Raw genomic sequence first — 12,786 nt, forward strand, 5'->3', positions numbered from 1 at the left:
CCATAAAAAAAACCCAACAAAACCCTGGCTTTTGACAGAAAGTGGAAGAATATGGAAGATTTACTGCTAAGTGAAGCAAGCCAGGCTATGAAGGAGAGACACTGTATGTCCCCACTTAATATACCGAGTGTTTGCAATCTATGACTGAAACTGATTGACTAAAGAATATAGAACATAGTAAATGGGTGTAAATACCATATATAGTGTGTGTGGAAGAGCAGGGTCTGAGAAAGGACATTAAGAAGAAAAATAGAGAGGCAAAGCATTAATGGGACAAAGAAATGTGGTATGTTGAAGACATTTTATAGTTTGATCAACTGGACTAAGGAAAAATGTTCACATGTTGAAATATTCCATTTGTAAGCTAAATAATGTGACTGAATGTAAAAAAGACAATGAAAAAAGTAAATAATAAAAATAATCACAAATATCCTAAGAGAAAGATTTAGGGAGACATTTCTAAAACATTTTGTGTGTGTGTGTGTGTGTGTGTGTGTGTGTGTGTGTGTGTGTGTGTATGTGTGTGCATGCACACACGTATGTGGGACAGAAATTGTATGGGTAATTCCTACTACATTTTCTAATTTTTACCACTATGCATATATGTTTTTCTAAAGAAAAGGACTAAAAGAGTTTAATAATTAATTAAAAACCAGTGAAAAGATGGAAAAAAAGACTATGGATAAAAGAGCTAACTAAATTTCACACAGAGAATAAACTTAAGAGAACTAATGACTAAGACTTTAGTTTCTTAGAGTTACCTGATCTTTTTCCGCCCTGGGCCGTACCTGCCTTCTCATCCTTTGGAACCAGTTTCTGCATGTCTGCTTGGCCAAATTCACATCCAGATGGTAGGCTGCAACAAGACAAACAGGACATCAATTGCTTACAGTTTACCTCTTGTATTGCACATGGTTTCTAAATTAGTTGGCTGACATTATTATCTATCCTATAGCAGGTAAGTTAACCTAAATGTTAATAAAACAGTCAGAATTTCTGAGATAGCTTCAACAAGGTTTCCAACTTATTTTTTAAATCTAACAATAGGACCAATTTTTAAACACTGATCATGCTGACACAGCCTAACTGGGGTACAAGATGCTACAATCTGTCAGTATGTCCCTGGGCTGGTAAGTAGGAAGGGCAAAAATCCTCTAAATTATTAACCATAACTTTCCATCCCTGAACAAAGCAGTCCTCCAGGCTTGTTGAGCTGAATTTTTCTGTCAGAAAGGCTAACATGGAGGTACACAGATGGTGACATTGCCTGGGATGTTCTAAGCCTCATAAGATGACTAGATTTAGTTTCTGGGTCACCCTGAACATGCCGGGTATGGTGGTACATGCCTGTGATCTTAGCTAACTGGGAGTAGAGGGCAGGAAGATTGAAACATAGCAAGACTGTGGCAAAAATACCTATCTTTGTTTCTTCCCCTTTCATGAAAGGAAACAAAAAAACTAACAGAGATTAATGAGAGGACCATTCTCTTACCTGTTTGGGGTACACAGAGAAAGGAGAACAGTGCTTTCCCACACCAGTGAACAGTATAACTGGCTCAGTTTGCTCAGAACACTCAGACCCAACTGCGAGCCCCATTGGTTTACGGAGATGGAACGAATTTCACTCTGCGACCAAAGAGGAAAAAAAAATTTACCTTTGGGTTGTTCTATGAACAATTATACTAAAAATCAACTTTCAGCTATTGGTAGGAATTAGGGATTGTTTTTCTTTAACTGTTATTCCCACACGTGACTTGTCCACTTTAACAAAATGTCCACATCGAAGACCACAGCTCCACAAGGTATTCTCTTACAATATTTATAAACTGGGGACCAGCAAGTGGTATACTGGTTAAGGCATTGGACTCCCACGAGGCCAACTATGGTTTAAGTCCTGAATCTGGTGGCTTGAAAATCACGCTGGGTGTATGTGCATGCATGTAAAAAAATCACATGAACAGAATGGAAGAGAAGGGACTGCTGCATGGCCAACTCCCTGGTAGGTGATTTCTTGTTTTCTCTCTGTCTCTTCAGTGAGTACATGTGCCCTATAGCAAAAACCTTTCTTTCAAAAGAAACTAAATACAGGGACCAGCAGATTTGTAATGGTTATGTTGCTAGACTCCCATGTAGTCAATCGCAGTTCAAGTCCCAGACTGGTGGTGTAAAACACACTACAGGGGACCAGCAGGTGGCGTGGTGGTTAAGGTACTGAACATTCCCACGTGGCCAACCATAGTTCAAATCCTAGACCTGGTGGCTTGCTTTCTCACTTTCTCTCTCTCTATGTGTCTCTCTGGTCAAAATAAAATAAGTAAATGAATAAATTAAAAAAAAAAAACCAACAACAACACACACACTCCAGGTGTGCATGCTTACGTGCATGCCTAAAATTCTGAAAGGAGAATGGAGAAAGAACTGTGGTATGGCCATACCCCTAGGGGAGTGATTTCTTGCTTTCTGTCTGTTTGTCTTTGTTTCTCCAGTGAGTGGACATGCCCTATAACAAAAATCTTTCTTTCAAAAATAAATAAATAGAGAGACCAGCAGATGCATAATGGTAATGTCAATAGACTCCCATGTAGTCGACTGTGGTTTGAGTCCTGGACCTGGCTGCTTAAAATTTACGCCAGATGCATGTGCATGTGCCCCAAATCCTGAGAGGATGATTTCTTGCTAAGTCTGTCTCTCTCTCTCTGGCTAGCGCACGCACTCTATAGCAAAAATCTCTCTCTGGGGTCAGCAGATAATGTGGTAATTAAGCGAGCTGGACTCCCACATGGCTGACAACGGTTCAAGTTCTGGGACTGGCAACTTGCTTTCTCAACTACTTTCTGAATTATTTTGTGTGTGCGGCGGGTGGAGGGGGGCCATGTTATTTCCCTTAAATTTCTGTATTTCAGTAAATACTTGGATTTATTTAATTCCTTGGCTATTTCATTACACTTACATTTTATTTAATAAAAAAATCACAAAAATAAAGTTCTAAGCTTTGTTATGTAACTCAATTTCCCAAATAGTTTATAATTGTGCTTTAATTTGACTGATCCTCAGGTGGCACAGAATATACTCCTGCTCAATGGCATAAAATAGGGTTAGTGGGCCAGCAGGTGGTGTGGTGGCTAAGGATGTTGGATTCCCATATGGCCAATTGTGGTTCAAGTCCCAGACCTGGTGGCTTGCTTTCCCCCCTCTCCCTTTCTCTGTCTCTCTCATTAGATTAAATCATAATAAGTGGAATTAAGATAAATAAATAATTCTTAAAAAAAATGAAAACAGGGTTAGTAAGCTGTTATATCATTAATCTTTAGAATCAATTACCTGAGGAATAAAGGTAGTGAAACTGCATACACACAAAAATGTCTTCTTTATGGAATCATAAAGATATCACGATTTTTAGGAAGAGGGTTTGATATTTAGGAAATTTCTAGTACAGTAACCTAGTTACTATTGACTTAAATGTTCTGTGGTGGTATGTCTTCTACCACTCCAAAATCAAGCCTACCTGCACTTGCACAATGATTAGACAGTAATAATACCAGATGAGTAATGACTTAGGTATGCCTGCTAAGAAGTGTAATCATACATCTCAGATAGCCTACATATATCTGTAGTTAATACAGATCAAATAATGACCGGTAATTATTTATAACAAACTCATTCTCAAGGAGGTCCAGTTTGTATGATAAATTATATGGTTACCTAATGTCTAAAACAAAACAAAACACACAAAAACCCCAGAGAAGTATGAAACTACATACATCAACTCCAAATATAAACCCAAATTTCCCACCAAAAAGTTAAAATCTGCTGAAAAAAATCTTACCCTAAATCTGACTTTCATTTCATTTACCACAAACTTTTTGGTCCTCTCAACTTTAAATCAACATGTTCATTCCTAAGATTCATTCGTCTTACCTGCCCAACTCTGCAAGTATGAACGAACATCATGATATAGGCATGGGCAGCAGTAAGTGCATGAAGCAAAGGCGTGGCCTGAGCTGAAAGGGTAGCATCAGCAACGTTGCCGGCGCAAGCCAGTTCTCGCAACAGCACTGAGCCCCCAGGTGACTCAATGGGGCGGTGTAAGGGCTCCAAGGAGGAAAGGATGGAATCCAACTGAAGGAGACCCTCTTGAAGGACTTTGGGTTCATGAGATAATGTCTGAAATAAGAATTAAAATGTTAATATATAATGACCTTCATATGCATCATGTCTTTAACTGTCACATAAGTGACTATTAAGTGGAAGTTTTCCACATTCTCACCTGGTAAATGGTGGAGCTAAAATATGAAAGTAGGTATAAAAAAAGCTCAAAATGCTTCATTCTAGAACACACTACTTTCAAATTTGTTGAAGTGACCACACATACAAGCTTGTGATAGCCAAAATGGTTATAGCAAGAACTGTATACCTGAGATTAATTTAAAAACTTGCTTAACAGGGAGCAATGTAAGGAAAGGATCAAAGCATGGAATGAATCACTATTGAAGCATGGAATGTATCACTGTAACTATTAGATTGTTGGGAAAGCTATAATGTGTTTTTCTATGCAAAGTCACGCTTTCATGACTTTCCCAAATACCCAAACATTTTCTCCATAAAACAAGAGAGATGATTCTAGGATAGGCCACCAGGCAAGTAATTTACTTGTTTTACCAGGCAACCCAAGGATATAGCCTTTGTGATCCCTTTCAGACTCTGGAGAAAAATATGACAGTAAAACACTACCATCTACCATGCAAAGACAGCAGACAAAATGTGCCTTCCTACTGTTTAAGTAAATCTATCAGTCCTTTCCACCTTCTCTCTTATGAAAAGCACTTAATTCAATGTTTTCAAGAGTAAAGCAAAAATAGAACTTAAATGTAGTTACTTCATAACTATGGCTCTTTCCAAGTCTGTGAACTGGAATAATGATTATTAGCAGAAATTACCTGCTGTATAAGCTGTCTATTAAAGGACAACCTTCACAGATTTAATGTAATCACTATCAAAATCCCAAGGGAAACTCCCCCTACTAATTTCTGTTTTCACAGAAATTGGAAAATCCCTCCTAAAATTCATAGGGGATCTTGAGGGACCCCAAAGAATCAAAACAATCTTAGAAAAAATAAAAAACGAATTTGGAAGTCTCACACCTCCTGATTTCTAATAACATTACAAAGTTAAGAAACCAAAGTTGTGGTACTGGCATATACCAATGGAAGAGAACAGAGTGCCCAGAAATAAATCTTCATATGTATGTTGACAAGGGATCCAAGACCATTCAACAGGGGAAAGGGCAGTCTTTTCAATGAATGGTACTGGGAAAACTGGATATCCACAAGCAAAAGACCTTATATTACACCATATAGAAAAATTCAAATAGGATAAAAAACTTAAACGTAAGAGCTAAAATGATAAAACTCCTAAGAAAAACCATACTGGGGAAAAGCTGTATGTTAAAGGATTTGGCAAAGATGTCTAAGATCTGACATGTACAAAGCACAGGCAACAAAAACATAAACAAAACAAAACAAAACATAAACCAAATAAAATGGGTTTCATCAAAGTGAAAAATGTGCATCAAAAGGCACAATCAACATCATAAAGGCAACTCTTAGAATGGAAAAAGTATTTGTAAATCATGTATCTGATAATTAATATTAAAAAAACTCCTACAACTGAACAACAAACCCTAAAGAATCTGATTTTAAAAGAGCAAACGACTTGAACAGACAATTCTTTAAATAAGATGTCTATGTATAGTTGTCAATAAGCACAAGAAAAGATGCTTAACATCACCAATCACTGGTCAAAGCCAATATAAGATACCACTTCACATGCACAAGAATGTTATTTTAAAAAACCAGAAAATAAGTGTTAGGGAGAATGTGGGGAAATGAGAATCACTGCCCATTTCTAGAGGAAATGTAAAATAGTACAGCTGCTGTGGAAAAAAATATGGCGGTCCTTCAAAAAATTAAACAGAATTACTAAATAATCCAGATATTATATTTCTGGGTACACATACAAAAGAAAAGTAGGATCTTGAGAAATATTTATACACCCATGTTCACAACAGCATTATACACAATAGCCAAGAAGTAGAAGTAACTCAAGTGTCATCAATTGCATGGATAAATGAAATATGTGGTGTATATGCATATAGTGGACTATCATTCAGCCTTAAAAAGAACTTATAACACATGCTACAAAATGAATGAACCTTAAGGACATTTTGCCAATAAGCTAGTCACAAAATAAGAACCATATTATTCTACTTATATGAGGTAGTTAAGCAGTCAAATTTAAACGCAGAATGTAGAATGGTACTTGCCAAGGGTTGGAATGTGTGGAGAATAAGGAATAGTTGTTTAATGGGTATACTTTCAGTTTTGAAAGATGAGAAAAGTTGTGGAGATTGGGTTTTCAACCATGAATATATTTGAACACTACTGAACTGTACACTTCAAAATGGTTAAGAACATAAATTTCACGTTATGTGTAGTTTTATCACCATGAAACGTAAAATAAAGGAGAGCTACATTTTTGGCAAAATTTAAGCAGTGAACTAAAGGTCAATTAAGCTCTAAATATATGACCATCAATCTTAAAAAAGGGGAAAAAGTGGCCAGCAGGTGGTGTGGTGGTTAAGGCCCACAGTTCAAACCCTGGACCCAGTGGCTTGAAAATCATGCCAGGTGCATGTGTGTGTGTGCACAAAATCCCAAGAGGAGAATGAAGAAGGGACTGCAGTGTGGCCTCCCCTCAGGGGAGTGATTTCCCACTTTTCTCTGACTTTCTCTGGTGAGTACATATACTCTATAGCAAAAACATAAAAAGGGGAAAAAAGATACTACAACATTAGAATGTGTTGACAAAGCACACATAACAAAAAAGGGAAGATATAGTAATAATACCCAGCAACAAAAATTTCTTGGAGATGATACTTTATAATAATTTCAAATAATGTTAGAACTATATACTAAACTCAGAAACAAAGAAAATTACTTTGACTTTTCAATGAGAAATAAAATGATACACACTATATCTCAGTCACAAAATTCACTTATAAAACATTACACAAATCTATTCATTATTTTTAGGTTGATGTTAAGAGAGACCACAGTAAAAACACTCATACAAAAGTATCACAAAATTTCTAAAAAGAAATGAAAATATTTGGCCAGATGCTTCTTACCAATATGGATTTGCATACACCTGCAACAGCCTGACAGGCAACAGATGTGGGAAAATCAATAGGCAGATTGGGAAGACCCAAAATGGTGACCAAAGGCAAGAGTCCTTTCTGATTCACAAATTCCTGGCAGTGGTCATCTGTTGTATTGTTGCTCAAAATAGATTCCACGAATTTCATCTAGGTAATAAAAAATTTTTAAAAAATTTAAGAGTTTGACAGTTGAAACTAAAAGGTCAGAACTTGGAGTAAACACAGCGGTAGCCTTGTGGTAATGAAATTAGCATTTTCAAGAATACCAAAACCTTAGGTTAAAAAAGGAAAGATATATGGTTATGTATCCCAAAACACCCAAAACAGGGTAATTACAACCTATACCCAGTCTACCTTTTAACAACATCAAAAGTCAGATATAATAGAGAGGTTAAGTGACTTGCTTGGAGCCACACTATGGTGGCAGAATCAGGTCAAATCTATTAATTTGCTAATTTAGTTTTTCTTATGTGATAAGATGTTGCCTCTCCCCTGAAAGTAAAAATCATGGATAATTTTGCTTATATGTGCTTACAATGAAATAAAATCTGAGTGGTTCAGACCAGGTAAAGTATTTTTAAGAATAAAAAAGTAAAATGGGCAATAAACTCATAGGAAAAAGACAAACCACCTTTAGAAGTGTTTAGTAAGCTAGAGCAAATGCTAAATGGGCTTTCCCTTATTGGTAAAAAAAAAAAAATTCTGGGAAAATTCAAACTCTCTACTTTATCCTGTAAGATACTGAGAAATTAACAGAAAAGGCTACTCTGACTGAAAAACAGAGAAAATTAATTGGAAAAATGGAAGGTAATGGGAAAACATGTTACATAACAGATGTTAGATACATTAAGAAAACATAATACTGGATTGGTACAACAAACTTCACTTTCTTGCTATAGGGAGTCCAATGGGGAATGGTAACATGGAATAGAAAATTGGGAATATAAATAGGGGAGAGTATGTTGGCTAATTTTTGGCCAACTAGTCTAATGGCATGCAAACAAAAGTTATGCAAATCTTCTTCCTCTGATCTTTAAGAACCCCAGGCAAAATATATAAATTACTGGACTGATGATAACGTCACACATGTTTTAGGGAAGCACATGCTTTTACTCCGTTTGGCCTAGAATGAATCTTACCACATTAAGGATGTAATCCATGAGGGGAATAGGAATACGTTCCTCTGTACCAACAACCCTGTTAAGGGAGAAAAGAGTGAGTTACAGAAATTCATAACATTGGTACAAGGGAATAAAGTGAGGAAAGGGTCACAGTATGAAACTCTAGGCCTTTGTAAAAGTTAGACTTGGGGGCTAGCAAATGGTGTGATGGTTAAGGTGCTGAACACACCCACATGGCCAACCACAGTTTGAGTACCGGACCTGGTAGCTTGCTTTCTCACTTTCCCTCTCCCTCTCTCTCTCTGGTCAAATTAAAATAAACAAATGAATAAATAAAATTAAATAAATAATTAAAAAAAGGGTTAGAATCAGCCCTCAGACTCATAGCATGGGGGCAGGGAGGGGGAAAGAGCTGAAATCAATCTTGAAGCTATTTTCCTACCATGACTAGGATTGAGAGTATAAAGAGAAAATTCCCAAGATTATAATGGAGGCTAGCAACATTGTAGCTATCACAATGTTGTAGTGCAATACATTATCACTGTATTCTTGGTAATGCTGGAGTAAACAAACCTACTGTGTTGCCGGTCATATAATAGTATCTATGGTTGGGCACAGTACATATTTGATAACAGCAACAAATGACTGTGTTAATGGTTTATGTATTTCCTATACTACGCTTTTTAAAAATTACTTTATAGAATATCCCTATTTATATTAAAAGTTTACTGTAAAAATAGTATGCCCTGTTAAACTGGTAGCAACCTCACGCATTTCATGTTCACCACATCTCTTCGTTGCATCATTTTTCTTGTGCTTGTTTTAATCTCATTTGGTTTTGCTCATCGTGGTCCTTCCAGTGGGACAAGATGTAGAGGTGGAGGACAATACTGATAATTCTGATCTTTCGTGGGCAGGTCTAGGCTAAGCATATGTTTGTGTCTATTAGCATTTTTTAAGGGTTTTGCCATAGTATGTGTGTACTCACATGAGACAGAGAGAGACAGTGAGAGGGAATTATCCCCAAGTAGGATGGCCATGCTGTAATCCTTTCTCCTCCATTCTCCTCCTGGGAATCTGGGCATGTATGCACATACACCTGGTCTGAGTTTCAAGTCACTGTGTCCAGGACTCAAACTGCAGTTGGATATGTGAAAGTCCAACACCTTAACCACTATGCCACCTGTCATCCCCTGTCTCCTACCCCCGTCTTAGTTTTCAACAAAAAACATTTAGTAAAAAAAAGCTTATAGAATGAAGATATAAAAAAGAATTTTTGCACAGCTATACAATGTGTTTAATGTTTTTAGCTAAGTGCTATTATAAAAGAGTAAGAGTTAAAAAAATAAAAAGTTTATAAAGTAAAAATGTTACAGTACACCAAGGTTATTATTCAAGACAGAAAAATTAAAATAATAAATTTAGTGTAACCTAAGTATGCAGTGTTAAGTCTACAATAGTGTACAGTAATATCCTAGGTCTTCACATTCACTCACCACTTACTCACTGACTCACCCAGAGCAACTTCTGGTCCTATAAACTGCAGTCATTGTAAGTGCCCTATACAGGTGTACCATTTTTTATACGATATTTTTTACTGTAGCTCTTCTACTTTTAGATTGTTTCAGTGCAGCATCCCAGATGAGAAGGTTGTAATAATGCCATAGCTGCAGAAATCATAGCCTTTAGCACAATGGCTACACCTTGACTTTTGTCAATAAAACAACAGAAGGAAATAACCATATGCAGTACAATGAAATACAATGAAATATAAATCTCAAGGAGGAACAAAATATAACCCAAAGATGGAGCATTTTGCAAACAGGTCTTTGAACAGACTTGGGCAGGAGGCTTTGGGGAAGAGGCAGAGAGAAGTGAGGTAGGCAGAGAAGACAAGGCAAAAAAACTGGCAAAAAGTTATTAGTTCTTATCTCTGGGCAAGAGAAAATGTGAATGAAGATCTGACAGGCACGAGAACACTTGGCAGCAAAATGTAGAACAGAAGAGTGGAGAAACATTATGAATGGTATTAGTGATCAAAAACATCCAGAAATAGGGGTTTTGGCAGGATATTATGAACATCTTTGATGACAAATTTAAGGAAGAACTTTTTGCTTTATTATTGCTAAAGGGTGCCTGTGCTTGCAGGGAGGGAGAGAGGTAAGGGAAGGAAAGAAAGGAAGGAGGAAGAGAGGAAAGAGAGGGAGGGAGGGGGAAAAGGGAGGGAAAGAAAGGAAGGAGGGAGAGAGGAAAGAGAGGGAAAAAGGGAAGGGATGACACTCCCCTCCCATGGGGTGTGGTCACACTACCATCCTTTTTCCTTATTTCTCCTCCAAGATTTTGGGTAGCATGTGTTATTCAAACCATGGGGCCAGGATGTGATTTGCGATTGGCTGGCCCTGGGATAGAACTTTGTATAAAGGGAGACCTATTAACAAGAATGAAAATTATTCTACAAGGATAACGACACTTTCTTGGACTGTATAGTTCTTCCTCAGAACCACTGCAGCACTCCCTGTTACTTATGCCAATTAACATCCCATCTTGGTCTCACCTTCTTGGAAAGACATTAGAGACCCACTTCTATGGCTAAGAAGTGCAGGTGTGGCTTCAGTCCAGTGAGATACTTGCCCCTTTGCAGAAACTAAATATGATAATGAAAAGCCTAAGTAATATAATAAAATGGGACCGAGATCTCCCTTCATTCGATAGAAGCTGGGAAGAAGAATGAGAGAGAAAGCAAGTCAACGGGTGGTTCCAATAAAACTCCAGGAACAAAACTATTCACTATGACTTTTTTGTCTCCCTCATCTTTTGACTCTAAGGCTCAGGAAGCCTTACAACAATACTAAAAATGATCACCTCTCTCCAATAGAACTCTACCAACCAAGTGGTTTCAGGAAGTCATTCTTAACCGTATTTGAAACTCTGATTATGGCATCTTTTAAACAATAAAAGAACTTATTCCCATAATAAATAATTTATTATAATTCAAATTTAAAACTTCCCTAAATATAAGCAAGTTCTTCAAAAGTTCATGGAAATATACTTTATGGGGGCTAGCCATGGTGGTTAAGGCAACTGATTCCACAACATGGTTTGAGTCTCAGATTCAGTAACTTGAGAAACACACCAGGTACAAATGCATACATGCCCCAAATCCTGACAGAATGGAGAGGGGACTGCAGTATGGCCCTACCCCTGGGGATGCTTTCTCACCTTCTCTCTCTGTCTCTCTCAGGCAAGCAATCATGCCCTATAGCAAATTAATAGAGAAAGAAAACACACATTATAAAAAAATATTATGAGGATCAGCAGGTGGCATAGTGGTTAAGGTGCTGAACTCCCACTTAGCTGACAGCGGTTTGAGTTCTGGACCCAGAGGCTTGAACTCTTGCTGTGCATGTGTGCATGCATGCCCAAAATCCAGGGTGAGAATGGAAGAGAAGGGACTGCAATATGGCCATTCTCTCTTTGGGGCGGTTTTTTACTTTCTCTCTATCTCCCTGGAGAACATATGTGCCCTATAGTAAAAATATCTCTCTAAAAGACAAAAACAAAAACAAAAGGAACATAGAGAAAAAAAATCACTATGCATGGATTTAAAAATCTAAGCATGGGACCATGGCGGGGGTTAAGGTGCTGAGCTCCCACATGGCTAATTGCGGTTCAAGTGCCAGATCAGATGGTTTGCTTTCCCACTTTACTCTCTGGTCAAATTAAAAAATAATGACAAACAGAATTAAATAAATAAATCTTTTTTTTTTTTTTCTCCTTAGGTTTTTGCCTTAGGGCACGTGTGCTCCTGGGTAGGAGGGGTGGGGAGAGAGAAGGAGAAAAGGAGAGAGAAGATAGAGGGAGGGAGGGAGGAGAGAGAGGGAGGAAGGAGAGAGAGGGAGGGAGGGAGAGAGGGAGAGGAAGACAATGAGAGGGAAAGTGAGAAATCATTCCCCAGAAGGGGATGGTTATGCCATGATCCCTTTTCTTTCATCCTCCTCTGAGGATCTAGAGCATACACACATGTCCAGTGTGTTTCAAGCCATCGGGTCTGACTCGAATTGCGATTTACTATGTGGGAGTCCAGTGATGTAACCATTATGCCATTTGCTGGTCCCAATAAACAATTCTTAAAAAAAACAAAAAACAAAAAACAAAACAAAACAAAACAAAAAACACTTTGCGGGCCAGTCAGTGGCATGGTGGTTTTAAGGGGGCTGCATCCTATGTGGCTAACTTCACAGTTTGAATACCGGCCCTGGCAGCTTACGAAACACACCAGGCACAAATGTGTGCCTGCCCAAAATCCTGAGATGAGAACGAAGGGATTCTGGTGTGGTCATTCCCCTGGGAGTTGATATCTCATCCCACATCCCAAGAATGCACATGCCCTATAGCGAACTGAAATAACAAATTTCTTTGCACCAAAATGAACTTGATAAAAAAATTGAT

At 37.7% G+C, this 12,786-nt stretch overlaps 1 protein-coding gene across 1 annotated transcript in view; it reads right to left on the reverse strand.

The window, feature by feature from the left end:
• HUWE1 (HECT, UBA and WWE domain containing E3 ubiquitin protein ligase 1) overlaps positions 1-12,786 on the reverse strand; it is a gene marked incomplete in the record, with an annotated part of 232,807 nt that overhangs the window by 74,569 nt on the left and 145,452 nt on the right. Inside the window, 5 exon segments of the mRNA XM_027766840.1 lie at positions 762-856; positions 1,493-1,626; positions 3,919-4,164; positions 7,187-7,363; positions 8,356-8,413. Coding sequence (XP_027622641.1) covers positions 762-856; positions 1,493-1,626; positions 3,919-4,164; positions 7,187-7,363; positions 8,356-8,413 — 710 coding nt within the window.

This window comes from Tupaia chinensis, unplaced genomic scaffold (assembly GCF_000334495.1).
Source record: "Tupaia chinensis unplaced genomic scaffold, TupChi_1.0 Scaffold143737_1, whole genome shotgun sequence".
In the NCBI taxonomy this organism is placed as follows: Eukaryota; Metazoa; Chordata; class Mammalia; order Scandentia; family Tupaiidae; genus Tupaia; species Tupaia belangeri.